At 46.2% G+C, this 23,222-nt stretch overlaps 1 protein-coding gene across 2 annotated transcripts in view; it reads left to right on the forward strand.

Annotated features, from left to right (window-relative positions):
• Positions 1 to 979: 979 nt before the first annotated feature.
• Positions 980 to 23,222, forward strand: part of chordc1b (cysteine and histidine-rich domain (CHORD) containing 1b) — a 31,178-nt gene continuing 8,935 nt past the window's right edge. The window contains exons 1-8 of one of the 2 annotated variants that reach the window (XM_045690267.1): positions 980 to 1,205; positions 7,028 to 7,077; positions 7,680 to 7,736; positions 12,441 to 12,601; positions 15,295 to 15,398; positions 19,472 to 19,601; positions 20,483 to 20,588; positions 21,815 to 21,934. In XM_045690267.1, the coding sequence (XP_045546223.1) occupies positions 1,142 to 1,205; positions 7,028 to 7,077; positions 7,680 to 7,736; positions 12,441 to 12,601; positions 15,295 to 15,398; positions 19,472 to 19,601; positions 20,483 to 20,588; positions 21,815 to 21,934 (792 nt within the window). In that variant the 5' untranslated portion in view covers positions 980 to 1,141. The remainder of the gene's footprint in view (positions 1,206 to 7,027; positions 7,078 to 7,679; positions 7,737 to 12,440; positions 12,602 to 15,294; positions 15,399 to 19,471; positions 19,602 to 20,482; positions 20,589 to 21,814; positions 21,935 to 23,222) is intronic. The other variant, XM_045690268.1, reaches the window with a different exon arrangement.

A 23,222-nucleotide genomic window follows, 5' to 3' on the forward strand; every position in this document is an offset into this window, starting at 1 on the left:
GACTGCCAGATGGTGAAGCGTAACTCATCACTCCAGAGAACGCGTTTCCAACTGCTCCAGAGTCCAATGGCAGCGAGCTTTCCACCACTCCAGCCGACGCATGGCATTGCGCATGGTGATCTTAGCCTTGTGTGCGGCTGCTCGGCCATGGAAACCCATTTCATGAAGCTTCCAAACATACAGTTATTGTGCTGATATTTGCTTCCAGAGGCAGTTTGATACTCAGTATTTAGTGTTGCAACAAAGGACAGACAATTTTTTTACGCACTAGGCGCTGTCCTCTTCTGTGAGCTTGTGTGGCCTACCACTTTAAGGCTGAACCATTGTTGTGCCTAGACATTCACAATAACAGCACTTACAGTCGACCAGGGCAGCTCTAGCAAGGTAGAAATGTGATGAACTGACTTGTTGGAAAGACGGCATCCTATGACCTCTGCCACATTGAAAGTCACTTAGCTCTTCGGTAAGGCCATTCTACTGCCAATGTTTGTCAATAGAGATTGCATAGCAATGTGTTTCGATTTTATACACTTGCCAGCAACAGGTTTAGCTGAAATAGCCAAATCCACAAATTTTGAAGTGGTGTCTTCATACTTTTGAATAAATAGTGTATCAGTAGTAGGAAGAATTAATGATGTAAATGTTCTGATGATTATTCCCCATTTGAGGCACTCGCTAGCAATCCTTAGTAGACTCACAAACCATATTAAGACTAGTACAATAGCAATGACAGCCTACTTTGATTCACATTTCCCCCCCCCCCCATTACACATACCAATTTTATTGTTTCTTTATTTGGTAGTTTAATAATGCTGAAGAAAAAAAAAGTTCATGGTTAAACATTAAACGGACAGAATGACAGACCACTTTTAATTTTCTACTTCAATAATGTCACTTGATGAGAAAAGCACCGACATGAATTCTTAACATTTGAAATGATGTGTAATTAGTTTTTTCTCGAATCGTCGATGTTCTCGATGTTTCCCGAGTCACATCGGCCATTTCCGGAAGTATCAAAGAGAACGAGGAATGCACGGATAAGTTGTTAGGCTAAGCTCCACATATTTTATCCTCCACATCTTAAATTAAATCGGGTTTATCCGTTTACAGTGGGTTTAATGTAAAACTTGTTGTTAGTACCATGTCGCTTCTGTGTTACAACAAAGGATGTGGTCAACGTTTTGAGGCAGACGACAACCCCGATGGTAAGCTAGCCAACGTTAGCCTAGCCTACTGTTACAGTAGCCGGTTAACTACTACATAAACAACATGCTCGTTTTTTTTTGGTGATTTAATTAAAAGTATTTATTTAACTGTACGATTAGTTAGTTAACACGTTGAACAATATCAAATGTGATCTATGCTGATGCCTAGTCATTTTTACCCGGCACAATTGATCTGTCACTTGTAACGTACACTCCTGTAGTTTATTCCACTTCTTGCTATTTGGATTTGTACATATATATATATATTTTTTTAAACTCTGAATCAGTGGAAATGGCTCCTAAGTAAGTATTTCAATGTATTTTTGTATTTGGCGCATGTAAAAAATAAAATAAAAAATACAATTTGATTTGATTTATCCAGTCAACTTTTGATTCTTAGCTAGCAGTGCTAACGTTAGCTAGCTATCTACCTCGCCGCCTAGGACTCTAGTAGCTACTGTTGCTAGCAACGTTAGCATGTATTCTCTTAATAAACGTTGAATATCCACGTTTAGGGGGACTATCGTTATCTTTTAATTAGTGACGGGATGATTTGATAGCGAAGCGAACGACATTTCGATGCCTGTTATCAAAGCACTAACGTTACTGTACGGTTTCGACACAACGTATCAAAGCAGAGGGAAGAGATAGGGCCATGAATATGTCTCCCTCCTGCATGTGGCGTTGTTTTATTTAATAGAATGAACATTTCGTAATGCTTAAATTGTTACTAGTGTTCGGATTTAAGTAAGACACGTTTTGAAAAAAAAAAACACTTTATATCGGAGATGGTTATGCATATTCATGATTCAGGCTACTAGCATAGCGCCTCCACATTTGAATAAGGGGCGGCTGACGTCAACAACCATCATCGAATATTCAAATTAAGATTACAATACGTAGTGCTGCCTCTACGTGATGACGACTTTTGAATCTTCTTCTTTTGGGTCGAACTACATTCAAGCTTTGTTGTCGCCACCAACTGGACTGGGGGGGAAGAAAAGTAAATTCCATACCTGTAGGGAAAAATCAGCGTTAGCTAGCTAACTGCTAGGAGGATGTCATGCCATTGGAGGAGTGAATGAGTGACTGTGACTTTTTCCCCCTCGTATCGTTTTCCAGTGGCTATAACATTACACAGATAGATATGCAGTTATCATTTGGTTATCTAGCAAGAAAGTTGAACGGCTGTTATCCAGTTAGCATATCTCTTGCGTTCGTAAATTCAGAGTGCAGAATAACTGATGAATTTACAAATGCCTTAACACTGGCTGAATATGACAGTAAGCGTAGGCAAAAAAAATTAAAAAAAAATAAGGTTAGTTAAGAACGCTCTAGATGAGCTAAAATCTAACGAAGGAACATTAGATAGAACCTCACAAACTGTTTCAGCTAGTTGGCAGTCAAAATTGCACTGATAAACAATGGGGAAGCACCCAAGCTAACTGGCTAAAGCTGGCTAGCTAGCTCCTTCCAGACACAAATGAGAGAACACCTCACTGACCATTTTACTTGCAAGTAAAATGGTCAGTGAGGTGTTGCTGATCTTGTTGTTGTTGATGTGTATAACAGAGGGAGAGAGAGCCTACCTTTTTATGTTGTTTTCTTTTTTATTTCACCTTTATTTAACCAGGTGGGCCAGTTGAGAACAAGTCCTTTATTTAACCAGGTAGGCCAGTTGAGAACAAGTCCTTTATTTAACCAGGTAGGCCAGTTGAGAACAAGTCCTTTATTTAACCAGGTAGGCCAGTTGAGAACAAGTCCTTTATTTAACCAGGTAGGCCAGTTGAGAACAAGTCCTTTATTTAACCAGGTGGCTAGTTGAGAACAAGTCCTTTATTTAACCAGGTAGGCCAGTTGAGAACAAGTCCTTTATTTAACCAGGTGGCCAGTTGAGAACAAGTCCTTTATTTAACCAGGTAGGCCAGTTGAGAACAAGTCCTTTATTTAACCAGGTAGGCCAGTTGAGAACAAGTCCTTTATTTAACCAGGTAGGCCAGTTGAGAACAAGTCCTTTATTTAACCAGGTTAGGCTAGTTGAGAACAAGTCCTTTATTTAACCAGGTAGGCCAGTTGAGAACAAGTCCTTTATTTAACCAGGTAGGCTAGTTGAGAACAAGTCCTTTATTTAACCAGGTAGGCCAGTTGAGAACAAGTCCTTTATTTAACCAGGTAGGCCAGTTGAGAACAAGTTCTCATTTACAATTGCGACCTGGCCAAGATAAAGCAAAGCAGTGCGACAAAAACAACAGAGTTACACATAAACAAAAGTACAGTCAATAACACAATAGAACATCTGTATACAGTGTGTGCAAATGAAGTAAGGAGGTAAGGCAATAAATAGGCCATAGTGGCGAAATAATTACAATTTAGCAATTTACACTGGAGTGATAGATGTGCAGATGATGATGTGCAAGTAGAAATACTGGTGTGCAAAAGAGCAGAAAAAAAAACAAATATGGGGATGAGGTAGTTGGTTGGGCTATTTACAGATGGGCTGTGTACAGGTACAGTGATCGGTAAGCTGTTCTGACAGCTGACGCTTAAAGTTAGTGAGGGAGATATAAATCTCCAACTTCAGTGATTTTTGCAATTCGTTCCAGTCATTGGCAGCAGAAAACTGGAAGGAAAGGCGGCCAAAGGAGGAATTGGCTTTGGGGGTGACCAGTGAGATATACCTGCTGGAGCGCGTGCTACGGGTGGGTGCTGCTATGGTGACCAGTGAGCTGAGATAAGGCGGAGCTTTACCTAGCAAAGACTTATAGATGACTTGGAGCCAGTGGGTTTGGCGACGAATATGTAGCGAGGACCAGCCAACGAGAGCATACAGGTCGCAGTGGTGGGTAGAATATGGAGCTTTGGTGACAAAACGGATGGCACTGTTATAGAGTGTTGGAGGCTATTTTGTAAATGACAACGCCGAAATCAAGGATCAGTAGGATAGTCCGTTTTACGAGGGTAAGTTCGGCAGCATGAGTGAAGGAGGCTTTGTTGCGAAATAGGAAGCCGATTCTAGATTTATTTTTGGATTGGAGAAGCTTAATATGATTCTGGAAGGAGAGTTTACAGTCTAACCAGACACCTAGGTATTTGTAGTTGTCCACATATTCTAAGTCAGAACCGTCCAGAGTAGTGATGCTAGTCGGGCGGGCGGGTGCGGGTAGTGATCGGTTGAAGAGCATGCGCTTAGTTTTACTTGCATTTAAGAGCAGTTGGAGGCCGTGGAAGGAGAGTTGTATGGCATTGAAGCTCGTCTGGAGGTTAGTTAACACAGTGTCCAAGGAAGGGCCAGAAGTATACAGAATGGTGTCGTCTGCGTAGAGGTGGATCAGAGAATCACCAGCAGCGAGAGCGATATCATTGATGTATACAGAGAAGAGAGTCGGCCCGAGAATTGAACCCTGTGGCACCCCCATAGAGAACGCAAGAGGTCCGGACAACAGGCCCTCCGATTTGACACACTGAACTATCAGAGAAGTAGTTGGTGAACCAGGCGAGGCAATCATTTGAAAAACCAAGGCTGTTGAGTCTGCCGATAAGAATACGGTGATTGACAGAGTCGAAAGCCTTGGCCAGGTCGATGAATACGGCTGCACAGTAATGTCTCTTATCGATGGCGGATATGATATTGTTTTGGACCTTGAGCGTGGCTGAGGTGCACCCATGACCAGCTCTGAAACCCGTTTGCAATGCGGAAAAGGTACGCTGGGATTCGAAGTGGTCGGTAATCTGTTTGTTGACTTGGCTTTCGAAGACCTTTAGAAAGACATGGTAGGATAGATATAGGTCTGTAGCAATTTGGGTCTGGAGTGTCACCCCCTTTGAAGAGGGGGAGATGACCGCGGCAGCTTTCCAATCTTTGGGAATCTCAGACGATACGAAGGAGAGGTTGAACAGGCTAGTAATAAGGGTTGCAACAATTGCAGCGGATAATTTTAGAAAGAGAGGGTCCAGATTGTCTAGGCCGGCTGATTTGTAGGGGTCCAGGTTTTGCAGTTCTTTAAGAACATCAGCTATCTGGATTTGGGTGAAGGAAGAATGGGGAAGGCTTGGGCGAGTTGCTATGGGGGGTGCAGGGCTGTTGGTAGGGTTAGCCAGGTGGAAAGCATGGCCATCCGTAGAAAAATGCTTATTGAAATGCTCAATTATAGTGGATTTATCGGTGGTGACAGTGTTTCCTATCCTCAGTGCAGTGGGCAGCTGGGAGGAGGTGCTCTTATTGTCCATGGACTTTACAGTGTCTCAGAACTTTTTTGTGTTTGTGCTACAGGATGCAAATTTCTGCTTGAAAAAAGCTAGCCTTAGCTTTCCTAACTGCCTGTGTATGTTTTAGGGAGCGTTTGATAGTGATGAGGGGTGGTCGTTTGACCGCTGACCCATAACGGATGCAGGCAGTGAGGCAGTGATCGCTGAGATCTTGGTTGAAAACAGCAGAGGTGTATTTGGAGGGCACGTTGGTTAGGATGATATCTATGAGGGTGCCCGTGTTTACGGCTTTGGGGTTTGTACCTGGTGGGTTCATTGACAATTTGTGAGAGATTGAGGGCATCAAGCTTAGATTGTAGGATGGCCGGGGTGTTAAGCATGTCCCAGTTTAGGTCACCTAGCAGCACGAGCTCTGAAGATAGATGGGGGGCAATCAGTTAACATCTGGTGTCCAGGGCACAGCTGGGGGCAGAGGGTGGTCTATAGCAAGAGGCAACGGTGAGAGACTTGTTTCTGGAAAGGTGGATTTTTAAAAGTAGAAGCTCAAATTGTTTGGGTACAGACCTGGATAGTAAGACAAAACTCTGCAGGCTATCCCTGCAGTAGATTGCAAAACCGCCCCCTTTGGCAGTTCTATCTTGTCAGAAAATGTTATAGTTAGGGATGGAAATTCCAGGGTTTTTGGTGGTCTTCCTGAGCCAGGATTCAGACACGGCTAGGACATCCAGGTTGGCAGACTGTGCTAGGGCAGTGAATAAAACAAACTTATTAGCTTATAATGTGTTTGGGGTATGATATAAAATGCTAACCTCCACTGTTATTGTAATGGTGAGAGGTTAGCATGTCTTGGTGGTATGATATAAAATGCTAACCTCCACTGTTATTGTAATGGTGAGAGGTTAGTATGTCTTGGGGGATATGATATAAAATGCTAACCTCCCCTGTTATTGTAATGGTGAGAGGTTAGCATGTCTTGGTGGTATGATATAAAATGCTAACCTCCCCTGTTATTGTAATGGTGAGAGGTTAGCATGTCTTGGGGGGTATGATATAAAATGCTAACCTCCCCTGTTATTGTAATGCTGAGAGGTTAGCATGTCTTGGGGGTATGATATAAAATGCTAACCTCCCCTGTTATTGTAATGGTGAGAGGTTAGCATGTCTTGGGGGTATGATATAGAATGCTAACCTCCCCTGTTATTGTAATGGTGAGATGTTAGCATCTTAGGGGGATGAGTCTCCCTCTCTCTCTCCCTCTCTCTCCCTCTCTCTCCCTCTCCCTCTCTCCCTCTCTCTGTCTTCCTCTCTCTGACTCCCTCTCTCTCTCTGACTCCCTCTCTCTCTCTGACTCCCTCTCTCTCTCTGACTCCCTCTCTCTCTGTCTCCCTCTCTCTCTCTGACTCCCTCTCTCTCTCGCTCTGACTCCCTCTCTCTCTCTCTGACTCCCTCTCTCTCGCTCTGACTCCCTCTCTCTCTCTCTCTGTCTTCCTCTCTCTCTCTGACTCCCTCTCTCTCTCTGACTCCCTCTCTCTCTCTGACTCCCTCTCTCGCTCTGACTCCCTCTCTCTCGCTCTGACTCCCTCTCTCTCTCTCTGACTCCCTCTCTCCCTCATTAGATGCCTGTACCCACCACCCTGGAGTTCCTGTGTTCCACGATGCACTGAAGGTAAAAGGAATACACACATAGACTCTCTCTCTGACAACCTCCTGTCTGTCTCCTCTCCAGGGCTGGTCTCTCTCTCTGACAACCTCCTGTCTGTCTCCTCTTCAGGGCTGGTGTCTCTCTCTGACAACCTCCTGTCTGTCTCTTCAGGGCTGGTCTCTCTCTCTGACACCCTCCTGTCTGTCTCCTCTCCAGGGCTGGTCTCTCTCTCTCTGACAACCTCCTGTCTGTCTCCTCTCCAGGGCTGGTCTCTCTCTCTCTGACAACCTCCTGTCTTTCTCCTCTCCAGGGCTGGTCTCTCTCTGACAACCTCCTGTCTGTCTCCCTCTAGGGCTGGTTCTCTCTCTGACAACCTCCTGTCTGTCTCCTCTCCAGGGCTGGTCTCTCTCTCTCTGACAACCTCCTGTCTTTCTCCTCTCCAGGGCTGGTCTCTCTCTGACAACCTCCTGTCTGTCTCCTCTCCAGGGCTGGTCTCTCTCTCTCTGACAACCTCCTGTCTGTCTCTTCAGGGCTGGTCTCTCTCTCTCTGATAACCCTCCTGTCTTTCTCCTCTCCAGGGCTGGTCTCTCTCTCTCTGATAACCCTTCTGTCTTTCTCCTCTCCAGGGCTGGTCGTGCTGTAAGAGGAGAACCACAGACTTCTCCGACTTCCTCAGCATTGCTGTAAGTTAAACGTTTTGTTGTCCTGGGGAAGGCTAGCAGGTTATCCCAGCAGTAAGTGCTTCAGGTGTTTGTGCATCCAGTGCTGGATGATTCGTTAATGTGCACCACTACAGTCTACAGTCAGCACCACTACAGTCTACAGTCAGCACCACTACAGTCTACAGCCAGCACCACTACAGTCTACAGTCAGCACCACTACAGTCAGCACCACTACAGTCTACAGTCAGCACCACTACAGTCCTCAGCACCACTACAGTCTACAGTCAGCACCACTACAGTCTACAGTCAGCACCACTACAGTCTACAGTCAGCACCACTACAGTCTACAGTCAGCACCACTACAGTCTATAGTCAGCACCACTACAGTCTACAGTCAGCACCACTACAGTCTACAGTCAGCACCACTACAGTCTACAGTCAGCACCACTACAGTCTATAGTCAGCACCACTACAGTCTACAGTCAGCACCACTACAGTCTACAGTCAGCACCACTACAGTCAGCACCACTACAGTCTACAGTCAGCACCACTACAGTCAGCACCACTACAGTCAGCACCACTACAGTCAGCACCACTACAGTCTACAGTCAGCACCACTACAGTCTACAGTCAGCACCACTACATTCAGCACCACTATAGTCTACAGTCAGCACCACTATAGTCTACAGTCAGCACCACTATAGTCTACAGTCAGCACCACTATAGTCTACATTCAGCACCACTATAGTCTACATTCAGCACCACTACAGTCAGCACCACTATAGTCTACATTCAGCACCACTACAGTCAGCACCACTACAGTCTACAGTCAGCAACACTACAGTCAGCACCACTACAGTCTACAGTCAGCACCACTACAGTCTACAGTCAGCACCACTACAGTCTACAGTCAGCACCACTACAGTCTACAGTCAGCACCACTACAGTCTACAGTCAGCACCACTACAGTCAGCACCACTACAGTCAGCACCACTACAGTCAGCACCACTACAGTCTACAGTCAGCACCACTACAGTCTACAGTCAGCACCACTACAGTCTACAGTCAGCACCACTACAGTCTATAGTCAGCACCACTACAGTCTATAGTCAGCACCACTACAGTCTACAGTCAGCACCACTACAGTCTATAGTCAGCACCACTACAGTCTACAGTCAGCACCACTACAGTCTACAGTCAGCACCACTACAGTCTACAGTCAGCACCACTACAGTCTACAGTCAGCACCACTACAGTCTACAGTCAGCACCACTACAGTCTACAGTCAGCACCACTAGTCTACATTCAGCACCACTACAGTCTATAGTCAGCACCACTACAGTCTATAGTCAGCACCACTACAGTCTATAGTCAGCACCACTACAGTCTACAGTCAGCACCACTACAGTCAGCAGCACTACAGTCTACAGTCAGCAGCACTACAGTCTATAGTCAGCACCACTACAGTCAGCACCACTACAGTCAGCACCACTACAGTCAGCACCACTACAGTCAGCACCACTACATTCAGCACCACTACAGTCTACAGTCAGCACCACTACAGTCTACAGTCAGCACCACTACATTCAGCACCACTATAGTCTACAGTCAGCACCACTATAGTCTACAGTCAGCACCACTATAGTCTACAGTCAGCACCACTATAGTCTACATTCAGCACCACTATAGTCTACATTCAGCACCACTACAGTCAGCACCACTACAGTCTACAGTCAGCACCACTACAGTCAGCACCACTACAGTCTACAGTCAGCACCACTACAGTCAGCACCACTACAGTCTACAGTCAGCACCACTACAGTCAGCACCACTACAGTCTACAGTCAGCACCACTACAGTCAGCACCACTACAGTCTACAGTCAGCACCACTACATTCAGCACCACTACAGTCTACATTCAGCACCACTACAGTCTACAGTCAGCACCGCTACAGTCAGCACCACTACAGTCTACATTCAGCACCACTACAGTCAGCACCACTACAGTCTACAGTCAGCACCACTACAGTCTACAGTCAGCACCACTACAGTCTACAGTCAGCACCACTACAGTCTACAGTCAGCACCACTACAGTCTACAGTCAGCACCACTACAGTCTATAGTCAGCACCACTACAGACAGCACCACTACAGTCAGCACCACTACAGTCTACAGTCAGCACCACTACAGGCTATAGTCAGCACCACTACAGACAGCACCACTACAGTCAGCACCACTACAGTCTACATTCAGCACCACTACAGTCTACAGCCAGCACCACTACAGTCTACAGCCAGCACCACTATAGTCTACAGTCAGCACCACTATAGTCTACATTCAGCACCACTATAGTCTACATTCAGCACCACTACAGTCAGCACCACTACAGTCTACAGTCAGCACCACTACAGTCAGCACCACTACAGTCTACAGTCAGCACCACTACAGTCAGCACCACTACAGTCTACAGTCAGCACCACTACATTCAGCACCACTACAGTCTAGATTCAGCACCACTACAGTCTACAGTCAGCACCGCTACAGTCAGCACCACTACAGTCTACAGTCAGCACCACTACAGTCTACATTCAGCACCACTACAGTCTACAGTCAGCACCACTACAGTCTACAGTCAGCACCACTACAGTCAGCACCACTACAGTCAGCACCACTACAGTCAGCACCACTACAGTCTACAGTCAGCACCACTACAGTCTACAGTCAGCACCACTACAGTCTACAGTCAGCACCACTACAGTCAGCACCACTACAGTCTACAGTCAGCACCACTACAGTCAGCACCACTACAGTCTACAGTCAGCACCACTACAGTCTACAGTCAGCACCACTACAGTCTACAGTCAGCACCACTACAGTCTATAGTCAGCACCACTACAGACAGCACCACTACAGTCAGCACCACTACAGTCTACAGTCAGAACCACTACAGGCTATAGTCAGCACCACTACAGACAGCACCACTACAGTCAGCACCACTACAGTCTACATTCAGCACCACTACAGTCTACAGCCAGCACCACTACAGTCTACAGTCAGCACCACTACAGTCTACATTCAGCACCACTACAGTCTACAGCCAGCACCACTACAGTCTACAGCCAGCACCACTACAGTCTACAGTCAGCACCACTACAGTCTACATTCAGCACCACTACAGTCTACAGTCAGCACCACTACAGTCTACATTCAGCACCACTACAGTCTACAGTCAGCACCACTACAGTCTACAGTCAGCACCACTACAGTCTACAGTCAGCACCACTACAGTCTATAGTCAGCACCACTACAGACAGCACCACTACAGTCAGCACCACTACAGTCTACAGCCAGCACCACTACAGTCTACAGTCAGCACCACTACAGTCTACATTCAGCACCACTACAGTCTACAGCCATTCAGCACCACTACAGTCTACAGCCAGCACCACTACAGTCTACATTCAGCACCACTACAGTCAGAGGTTCCATATGTATCAAGTAAATGGGGAGTTTTCTAATCAGTTGAAAAGGGAATAATAATGATGTAATTGAATTAGCTAACTGAGAAGGCTGGAATGATCAACCAACAGGCAGGCTGCTGTTTCATGTGAATGGAGTTGTTGTTGAGAAGGGGATTGCAGCAAACTAGCCTCGATTAGCCTTGCTAGCTAGCTATCTTCTTTACAACGATTTGATGCGGTCAAGACTGACACTACCAGATGGTATGACGGATAACCTATGGCAGCAACTAATTTGTCTAACTAGCCCGTCGGTTTGGCTACTTTCTCTCTCTCTCTCTCTCTCTCTGTCTCTGTGTGTCTCTCCTCTCTCTCTCTGTCTCTCTCTCTCCTCTCTCTGTCTCTCTCTCTCTCTCTCTCTCTGTCTCTCTCTCTCTCTCTCTCTCTCTCTCTGTCTCTCTCTGTCTCTCTCTCTCTCTCTCTCTGTCTCTCTCTCTGTCTCTCTCTCTCCTCTCTCTGTCTCTCTCTCTCTCTCTCTCTGTCTCTCTCTGTCTCTCTCTCTCTCTCTGTCTCTCTCTCTCTGTCTCTGTCTCTCTGTCTATCTCTGTCTGTCTGTCTCTCTCTCTCTCTCTGTCTGTCTCTCTCTCTCTCCTCTCTCTCTGTCTGTCTCTCTCTCTCTCTCTGTCTGTCTCTCTCTCTCTGTCTCTGTCTCTCTCTCTCTGTCTGTCTCTCTCTCTCTGTCTCCCTCTCGAGTTGCGCGAGCAAATCTCAATTGAAGTTGACACCAAAAATTATATATTTTTTGTTTATTATTTGAATACTGAAATAATTTCAACATACCCAAACCTAATTCCCTAAGTATGGCGCAGCTTTTGACAGAGAAATGGGCTATGTCTGAATGTAACAGAACCTGCCTTAATCTCACTCTTCACCTAGCTTGAAATGTTGCCAATGGTGCTATCCAATAGAATCCTTTCCTTTTTTTTGTAGATTGTCAAGCGGGCGGTCATGAGAGTGAGGTAGAGGGGCCCTTGTTCACCTGAAGCCCAGTCAGGTTCAGGGAGGCTGTATGCTAATCCCAGCACACTGTTTACACGAGGGTTAGTTACTGCTGTGTTTGTCAGGGCTTTAGGGTTAGGTAGTAACTATACTGTGTGTGTGTGTGTGTGTGTGTGTGTGTGTGTGTGTGTGTGTGTGTGTGTGTGTGTGTGTGTGTGTGTGTGTGTGTGTGTGTGTGTGTGTGTGTGTGTGTGTGTGCGCGCGCAGGGCTGCACCAAAGGTCCCCACAACCAGGAGAAGCCTCCTGTGCCTGTGAAACCAGACGTGACGTCATCAGAAGACCAGGAAGGAGCTGATGATCTCAAACCAAAGTTCAGCGAGGTCACCATCTCTGCTCCCAAACCCCTGGAGTCCATACGCAGACCCAGGTAGGTCAAGGGGTTAAAGGTTAGAGGTTAGAGGTCACCATCTCTGCTCCCAAACCCCTGGAGTCCATACGCAGACCCAGGTAGGTCAAGGGGTTAGAGGTTAGAGGTCACCATCTCTGCTCCCAAACCCCTGGAGTCCCTACGCAGACCCAGGTAGGTCAAGGGGTTAGAGGTCACCATCTCTGCTCCCAAACCCCTGGAGTCCATACGCAGACCCAGGTAGGTCAAGGGGTTAGAGGTTAAAGGTCACCATCTCTGCTCCCAAACCCCTGGAGTCCATACGCAGACCCAGGTAGGTCAAGGGGTTAGAGGTTAAAGGTCACCATCTCTGCTCCCAAACCCCTGGAGTCCATACGCAGACCCAGGTAGGTCAAGGGGTTAGAGGTTAGAGGTCACCATCTCTGCTCCCAAACCCCTGGAGTCCATACGCAGACCCAGGTAGGTCAAGGGGTTAAAGGTCACCATCTCTGCTCCCAAACCCCTGGAGTCCATACGCAGACCCAGGTAGGTCAAGGGGTTAGAGGTTAGAGGTCACCATCTCTGCTCCCAAACCCCTGGAGTCCCTACGCAGACCCAGGTAGGTCAAGGGGTTAGAGGTTAGAGGTCACCATCTCTGCTCCCAAACCCCTGGAGTCCATACGCAGACCCAGGTAGGTCAAGGGGTTAGAGGTTAGAGGTCACCATCTCTGCTCCCAAACCCCTGGAGTCCATACGCAGACCCAGGTAGGTCAAGGGGTTAAAGGTCACCATCTCTGCTCCCAAACCCCTGGAGTCCATACGCAGACCCAGGTAGGTCAAGGGGTTAGAGGTTAGAGGTCACCATCTCTGCTCCCAAACCCCTGGAGTCCATACGCAGACCCAGGTAGGTCAAGGGGTTAGAGGTTAGAGGTCACCATCTCTGCTCCCAAACCCCTGGAGTCCATACGCAGACCCAGGTAGGTCAAGGGGTTAGAGGTTAGAGGTCACCATCTCTGCTCCCAAACCCCTGGAGTCCATACGCAGACCCAGGTAGGTCAAGGGGTTAGAGGTTAGAGGTCACCATCTCTGCTCCCAAACCCCTGGAGTCCATACGCAGACCCAGGTAGGTCAAGGGGTTAGAGGTTAGAGGTCACCATCTCTGCTCCCAAACCCCTGGAGTCCATACGCAGACCCAGGTAGGTCAAGGGGTTAGAGGTTAGAGGTCACCATCTCTGCTCCCAAACCCCTGGAGTCCATACGCAGACCCAGGTAGGTCAAGGGGTTAGAGGTTAGAGGTCACCATCTCTGCTCCCAAACCCCTGGAGTCCATACGCAGACCCAGGTAGGTCAAGGGGTTAGAGGTTAGAGGTCACCATCTCTGCTCCCAAACCCCTGGAGTCCATACGCAGACCCAGGTAGGTCAAGGGGTTAGAGGTTAGAGGTCACCATCTCTGCTCCCAAACCCCTGGAGTCCATACGCAGACCCAGGTAGGTCAAGGGGTTAGAGGTTAGAGGTCACCATCTCTGCTCCCAAACCCCTGGAGTCCATACGCAGACCCAGGTAGGTCAAGGGGTTAGAGGTTAGAGATCACCATCTCTGCTCCCAAACCCCTGGAGTCCATACGCAGACCCAGGTAGGTCAAGGGGTTAGAGGTTAGAGGTCACCATCTCTGCTCCCAAACCCCTGGAGTCCATACGCAGACCCAGGTAGGTCAAGGGGTTAGAGGTTAGAGGTCACCATCTCTGCTCCCAAACCCCTGGAGTCCCTACGCAGACCCAGGTAGGTCAAGGGGTTAGAGGTTAGAGGTCACCATCTCTGCTCCCAAACCCCTGGAGTCCCTACGCAGACCCAGGTAGGTCAAGGGGTTAGAGGTTAGAGGTCACCATCTCTGCTCCCAAACCCCTGGAGTCCATACGCAGACCCAGGTAGGTCAAGGGGTTAGAGGTTAGAGGTCACCATCTCTGCTCCCAAACCCCTGGAGTCCATACGCAGACCCAGGTAGGTCAAGGGGTTAGAGGTTAAAGGTCACCATCTCTGCTCCCAAACCCCTGGAGTCCATACGCAGACCCAGGTAGGTCAAGGGGTTAGAGGTTAGAGGTCACCATTTCTGCTCCCAAACCCCTGGAGTCCATACGCAGACCCAGGTAGGTCAAGGGGTTAAAGGTCACCATCTCTGCTCCCAAACCCCTGGAGTCCATACGCAGACCCAGGTAGGTCAAGGGGTTAGAGGTTAGAGGTCACCATCTCTGCTCCCAAACCCCTGGAGTCCATACGCAGACCCAGGTAGGTCAATGGGTTAGAGGTTAGAGGTCACCATCTCTGCTCCCAAACCCCTGGAGTCCATACGCAGACCCAGGTAGGTCAATGGGTTAGAGGTTAGAGGTCACCATCTCTGCTCCCAAACCCCTGGAGTCCATACGCAGACCCAGGTAGGTCAAGGGGTTAGAGGTTAGAGGTCACCATCTCTGCTCCCAAACCCCTGGAGTCCATACGCAGACCCAGGTAGGTCAAGGGGTTAAAGGTCACCATCTCTGCTCCCAAACCCCTGGAGTCCCTACGCAGACCCAGGTAGGTCAAGGGGTTAGAGGTTAGAGGTTAGGCTCTTCAAAGCCCTCCTGGTATTTTCTTTCGCGTGACATCGGGACGTTCCTTGTGTAGTGACGTTGCTTCTCTTCGTTTTTTATTGTTGTTGTTATTGTTTGTTGATGTTTATGCTGTTGGTTGTTGTTTCCAGTCCAGATGAGCCAGTGGTCAGACTGCAGCAGAAGATCTCTCCCTCTCTGAGACAGGCTCTGGAGAAACTGAAGCTGTCTGAGGACAATCTTACTGAGAAGAAACGTAGGGACCACTACCCCTCCTCTTTTCTCATTTCATCATGCTCTCCTTCTCCTCCCTTTTCCTCTCATCTTCTCCTCGCCTCAGAGATATTAACTAGTCATTAACTAGTCTTCATTACATCAGGACAGTAACTAGTCTTCATTACATCAGGACAGTAACTAGTCTTCATTACATCAGGACAGTAACTAGTCTTCATTACATCAGGACAGTAACTAGTCTTCATTACATCAGGACAGTAACTAGTCTTCATTACATCAGGACATAACAGTAACGAGTCTTCATTACGTCAGGAAATAACAGTAACTAGTCTTTATTACACCAGGACATAACAGTAACTAGTCTTCATTACATCAATACAGTAACTAGTCTTCATTACATCAATACAGTAACTAGTCTTCATTACATCAGGACAGTAACTAGTCTTCATTACATCAGGACAGTAACTAGTCTTCATTACATCAGTACAGTAACGAGTCTTCATTACATCAGTACAGTAACTAGTCTTCATTACATCAGGACAGTAACTAGTCTTCATTACATCAGGACAGTAACTAGTCTTCATTACATCAGGACAGTAACTAGTCTTCATTACATCAGGACAGTAACTAGTCTTCATTACATCAGGACAGTAACTAGTCTTCATTACATCAGGACAGTAACTAGTCTTCATTACATCAGGACAGTAACTAGTCTTCATTAGATCAGGACAGTAACTAGTCTTCATTACATCAGGACAGTAACTAGTCTTCATTACATCAGGACAGTAACTAGTCTTCATTACATCAGGACAGTAACTAGTCTTCATTACATCAGGACAGTAACTAGTCTTCATTACATCAGGACATAACAGTAACGAGTCTTCATTACGTCAGGAAATAACAGTAACTAGTCTTTATTACACCAGGACATAACAGTAACTAGTCTTCATTACATCAATACAGTAACTAGTCTTCATTACATCAGGACAGTAACTAGTCTTCATTACATCAGGACAGTAACTAGTCTTCATTACATCAGGACAGTAACTAGTCTTCATTACATCAGGACAGTAACTAGTCTTCATTACATCAGGACAGTAACTAGTCTTCATTAGATCAGGACAGTAACTAGTCTTCATTACATCAGGACAGTAACTAGTCTTCATTACATCAGGACAGTAACTAGTCTTCATTACATCAGGACAGTAACTAGTCTTCATTACATCAGGACAGTAACTAGTCTTCATTACATCAGGACATAACAGTAACGAGTCTTCATTACGTCAGGAAATAACAGTAACTAGTCTTTATTACACCAGGACATAACAGTAACTAGTCTTCATTACATCAATACAGTAACTAGTCTTCATTACATCAATACAGTAACTAGTCTTCATTACATCAGGACAGTAACTAGTCTTCATTACATCAGGACAGTAACTAGTCTTCATTACATCAGTACAGTAACGAGTCTTCATTACATCAGTACAGTAACTAGTCTTCATTACATCAGGACAGTAACTAGTCTTCATTACATCAGGACAGTAACTAGTCTTCATTACATCAGGACAGTAACTAGTCTTCATTACATCAGGACAGTAACTAGTCTTCATTACATCAGGACAGTAACTAGTCTTCATTACATCAGGACAGTAACTAGTCTTCATTACATCAGGACAGTAACTAGTCTTCATTACATCAGGACAGTAACTAGTCTTCATTACATCAGGACAGTAACTAGTCTTCATTACATCAGGACAGTAACTAGTCTTCATTACATCAGGACAGTAACTAGTCTTCATTACATCAGGACAGTAACTAGTCTTCATTACATCAGGACAGGACAGTAACTAGTCTTCATTACATCAGGACAGGACAGTAACTAGTCTTCATTACATCAGGACAGTAACTAGTCTTCATTACATCAGGACAGTAACTAGTCTTCATTACATCAGGACATAACATTAACTAGTCTTCATTACATCAGGACAGGACAGCAACTAGTCTTCATTACATCAGGACAGGACAGCAACTAGTCTTCATTACATCAGGACATAACATTAACTAGTCTTCATTACATCAGGACATAACATTAACTAGTCTTCATTACATCAGGACATAACAGTAACTAGTCTTCATTACATCAGGACATAACAGTAACTAGTCTTCATTACATCAAGACATAACAGTAACTAGTCTTCATTACATCAGGACAGTAACTCGTTTTCATTACATCAGGACAGTAACATTAACTAGTCTTCATTACATCAGGACATAACATTAACTAGTCTTCATTACATCAGGACATAACATTAACTAGTCTTCATTACATCAGGACATAACAGTAACTAGTCTTCATTACATCAGGACATAACAGTAACTAGTCTTCATTACATCAAGACATAACAGTAACTAGTCTTCATTACATCAAGACATAACATTAACTCGTTTTCATTACATCAGGACAGTAACATTAACTAGTCTTCATTACATCAGGACAGTAACTAGTCTTCATTACATCAGGACATAACATTAACTAGTCTTCATTACAGCAGGACATAACAGTAACTAGTCTTCATTACATCAGGACATAACAGTAACTAGTCTTCATTACATCAGGACATAACAGTAACTAGTCTTCATTACATCAGGACATAACAGTAACTAGTCTTCATTACATCAGGACATAACAGTAACTAGTCTTCATTACATCAGGACATAACAGTAACTAGTCTTCATTACATCAGGACAGTAACTAGTCTTCATTACATCAGGACAGTAACTAGTCTTCATTACATCAGGACAGGACAGTAACTAGTCTTCATTACATCAGGACAGGACAGTAACTAGTCTTCATTACATCAGGACAGGACAGTAACTAGTCTTCATTACATCAGGACAGGACAGTAGCTAGTCTTCATTACATCAGGACAGGACAGTAACTAGTCTTCATTACATCAGGACAGGACAGTAACTAGTCTTCATTACATCAGGACAGGACAGTACCTAGTCTTCATTACATCAGGACAGTAACTAGTCTTCATTACATCAGGACATAACAGTAACTAGTCTTCATTACATCAGGACATAACAGTAACTAGTCTTCATTACATCAGGACAGTAACTAGTCTTCATTACATCAGGACATAACAGTAACTAGTCTTCATTACATCAGTACTTAACACTAACTAGTCTTCATTACATCAGGACAGTAACTAGTCTTCATTACATCAGGACATAACAGTAACTAGTCTTCATTACATCAGGACAGTAACTAGTTTTCATTATATCAGGACAATAACTAGTTTTCATTACATCAGGACAGTAACTAGTCTTCATTACATCAGGACAGTAACTCGTTTTCATTACATCAGGACATAACATTAACTAGTCTTCATTACATCAGGACAGTAACTAGTCTTCATTACATCAGTACATAACAGTAACTAGTCTTCACTCCATCAGGACAGTAACTAGTCTTCATTACATCAGGACAGTAACTAGTCTTCATTACATCAGGACAGTAACTAGTCTTCATTACATCAGGACATAACAGTAACTAGTCTTCATTACATCAGGACAGTAACTAGTCTTCATTACATCAGGACAGTAACTAGTCTTCATTACATCTGGACAGTAACTAGTCTTCATTACATCTGGACATAACAGTAACTAGTCTTCATTACATCAGGACAGTAACTAGTCTTCATTACATCAGTACTTAACACTAACTAGTCTTCATTACATCAGGACATTAACTAGTCTTCATTACATCAGGACAGGACATTAACTAGTCTTCATTACATCAGGACATAACAGTAACTAGTCTTCATTACATCAGGACATAACAGTAACTAGTCTTCATTACATCAGGACATAACAGTAACTAGTCTTCATTACATCAGGACATAACAGTAACTAGTCTTCATTACATCAGGACAGTAACTAGTCTTCATTACATCAGGACATAACAGTAACTATTCTTCATTACATCAGGACAGTAACTAGTCTTCATTACATCAGGACATAACAGTAACTAGTCTTCATTACATCAGGACAGGACAGTAACTAGTCTTCCCGTTGTCTGTTCTCCAGATGAGGATGATGATGTGGTGAAGGTAGGGACCCTGTGTAAGAATGGAGGCTGTGCCCGAAGCTTTGAGGGCCCTGCCAGCAATGACCAACTGTGTCTCTTCCACGCTGGAGTACCCATCTTCCATGAAGGGTACGTCTACAGCTGACACGCACAACCACAAAGACTACATCATCTTCTGTCTACAGCTGTGCTTGCTAGCTAATGGCTAGTTGTGCTTGGTAGCTAATGACTAGCTCTGCTTGGTAGCTAATGACTAGCTCTGCTTGGTAGCTAATGACTAGTTTTGCTTGCTAGCTAATGGCTAAATGTGCTTTCTAGCTAATGACTAGTTTTGCTTGCTCGCTAATGGCTAGATGTGCTTGCTAGCTTATGGCTACATGTGCTTGCTAGCTAATGGCTAGTTGTGCTTGCTAGCTAATGGCTAGTTGTGCTTGCTAACTAATGGCTAGCTGTGCTTGCTAGCTAATGACTAAATGTGCTTGCTAGCTAATGACTAAATGTGCTTTCTAACTAATGGCAAAATGTGCTTTCTAGCTTATGGCTAGATGTGCTTGCTAGCTAATGGCTAGTTGTGCTTGCTAGCTAATGGCTAGATGTGCTTGCTAGCTAATGGCTAGATGTGCTTGCTAGCTAATGGCTAGTTGTGCTTGCTAGCTAATGGCTAGTTGTGCTTGCTAGCTAATGGCTAGTTGTGCTTGCTAGCTAATGGCTAGATGTGCTTGCTAGCTAATGGCTAGATGTGCTTGCTAGCTAATGGCTAGATGTGCTTGCTAGCTAATGGCTAGATGTGCTTGCTAGCTAATGGCTAGCTAATGACACCGCAAATCCCTTAAAATTACAAAGATGCCAATAACATATTCCTGACTGCTTTTTCCCTTCAGATTTGTAGTTAGTTAATCCTGTGTATGTGTGTGTGTGTTGTGCTTGAATCCGTGTGTGTGTCCGTGTGTCCGTGTGTCCGTGTGTCCGTGTGTCCGTGTGTGTGTGTGTGTGTGTGTGTGTGTTCCCAGTATGAAGTACTGGAGCTGTTGCAAGAAGAAAACGTCAGACTTCAACACGTTCCTCTCACAGGAGGGCTGTAGCCGCGGCAACCACCTCTGGAGGAAGAAAGACTCGGTGAGTCGGGGGGTCTGGGGGGTCTGTGTGTCGGGGGGTCTGGGGGGTCTGTGAGTGGGGGGGTCTGGGGGGTCTGTGTGTCGGGAGGTCTGTGAGTCGGGGGGTCTGGGGGGGTCTGTGTGTCGGGGGGGTCTGTGTGGGTCTGTGAGTCGGGGGGTCTGTGAGTCGGGGGTCTGGGGGGGTCTGGGGGGTCTGTGAGTCGGGGGGTCTGGGGGGTCTGTGTGTCGGGGGGTCTGTGAGTCGGGGGGTCTGGGGTGTCTGTGAGTCTGGGGAGGTCTGTGAGTCGGGGGGGTCTGGGGGGTCTGTGTGTCGGGGGGTCTGGGGGTCTGTGATTCGGGGGGGTCTGGGGGGTCTGTGAGTCGGGGGGTCTGGGGGGTCTGTGAGTCGGGGAGTCTGTGAGTCTGGGGGGTCTGTGAGTCGGGGGTGTGGGCGGTCTGAGTCGGGGGTCTGTGAGTCGGGGGGTCTGGGGGGTCTGTGAGTCGGGGGGTCTGGGGGTCTGTGAGTCGGGGGGTCTGTGAGTCTGGGGGGGTCTGTGAGTCGGGGGGTCTGGGGGTCTGTGAGTCGGGGGGTCTGTGAGTCGGGGGGTCTGGGGGGTCTGTGAGTCGGGGGTCTGGGGGTCTGTGAGTCGGGGGTCTGTGAGTCGGGGGGTCTGGGGGTCTATTCAGAGAGCATGCTGGAGGTCGAGTTCCAACAATCTCTCCTTTCTGTGCCTCGTTCACCACCACATTTAAAACCATTGGACCGATGAAGGCATTGGCTAGAAGCACTTTTCACATTCCAGCCATGTCCTTTCAAATCCATGAAGGGAAGTGAACAAGTAGATTATTGGGACACAGCCTTGCGTGTCTTCTCTCCACCATCTGGTTTCACAAACACACCGGACATGGAATACAGGGTGTTGGATAAGGGACCAACCATGCTGTTACAACCTACAAGTAACTTCTAGTGTGTGTGTGTGTGTGTGTGTGTGTGTGTGTGTGTGTGAGGCTGACCCTGTGTGTAAGACCCTGTCTGTCTATGTGTGTGTGTGTGTGTGTGTACATTGTTGTGTGTGTGTGTGTGTGTGAGGCTGACCCTGTGTGTGTGATTCTGTCTGTCTGTCTGTCTGTCTGTCTGTCTGTCTGTCTGTCTGTCTGTCTGTCTGTCTGTCTGTCTTCTACATTGGTCTGTCTGTCTGTGTATGTGTGTGTGACGCTGACCCTGTGTGTGTTTGTGTGTGTGCTTAGGGTAAGACAGTGGTCCCGTGCAGGTTTGACTGGCATCAGACAGGAAGTCAGGTGATCATCTCCGTCTACGCTAAGAACTCTCTGCCAGACGTCAGTTATGTAGAGGGAAACAGCTGCACGGTGAGACACACAGTCTTCTATAACTAACCTTTTAAAAACAAACCCTAACTCCTAACCTGTAATTCTAAACCTTAATCCTAACCCCCCCCCGAATCCACATATACACACACACACACATTGAGGGCTATACTAACGGGCAAACGTTTTAGAATACCTACTCATTCATAGTTTTTCTTAATTTTGACTCTTTTCGACATTGTAGAATAATAGTGAAGACATCGCAACTATGAAATAACACATTATGGAATCATGTAGTGACCAAAAAAGTGTTAAACAAATCAAAATATATTTTATATTTGAGATTCTCCAAATAGCCAATCTTTGCCTTGATGACAGCTTTGCACACTCTTGGCATTCTCTCAACCAGCTTCATGAGGAATGCTTTTCCAACAGTCTTGAAGGAGTTCCCACATATGCTGAGCACTTGTTGGCTGCTTTTCCTTCACACTGAGGTCCAAACCATCTCAATTTGTTTGAGGTCTGATGATTGTGGAGTACTGTGATGCAGCCTGACAGTATGCTCTCGATGGTGCTCCCGTAGAATACTGTGATGCAGCCTGACAGTATGCTCTCGATGTTGCTCCTGTAGAACACTGATGCTGCCTGACAGTATGCTCTCGGTGGTGCTCCCGTAGAATACTGTAATGCAGCCCGACAGTATGCTCTCGGTGGTGCTCCCGTGGAACACTGTGATGCAGCCTGACAGTATGCTCTCAATGGTGCTCCTGTAGAACACTGTAATGCAGCCCGACAGTATGCTCTCGGCGGTGCTCCCGTAGAACACTGTAACGGCCCTCGGGGACAGGCCGAATTTCTTCAGCATCCTGAGGTTGAAGAGTCGCTGTCGTGCCTTCTTCACTACGGTGTCCGTGTGGTTAGACCATTTCAGCTCCTCTGAGATGTTTACGCCAAGGAATTTGAAGTTATTGACCATCTCCACGGCGGCCCCGTTGATGAGGATAGGGGGGGACGGGGACGTGAACAGCCTGGTTCCTCACGAATACCAAAATCAGCTCCTTTTGTTTTGCTAACGTTGAGGTAGAGGTTGTTTACCTGGCACTACGCCGTCAGAGTGCCCTCACCTCCTCTAGTCGTGGTTGGTGATCAGGCCTCCTACTGGTTGTGTCGTCAGTGAACATGATGATGGTGTTGGAACTGTGTGAGGCCAGTCAGTCGTGGGTATACAGGAAATACAGGAACGGACTGAGTACGCACCCCTGTGGGACTCCACTCCCCGTGTTGAGAATCAGTGTGGTGGAGGTAATGTTGCCTAACTTCGGGAACAGTG

Source organism: Salmo salar, chromosome ssa11, assembly GCF_905237065.1.
Source record: "Salmo salar chromosome ssa11, Ssal_v3.1, whole genome shotgun sequence".
Lineage (NCBI taxonomy): Eukaryota > Metazoa > Chordata > Actinopteri > Salmoniformes > Salmonidae > Salmo > Salmo salar.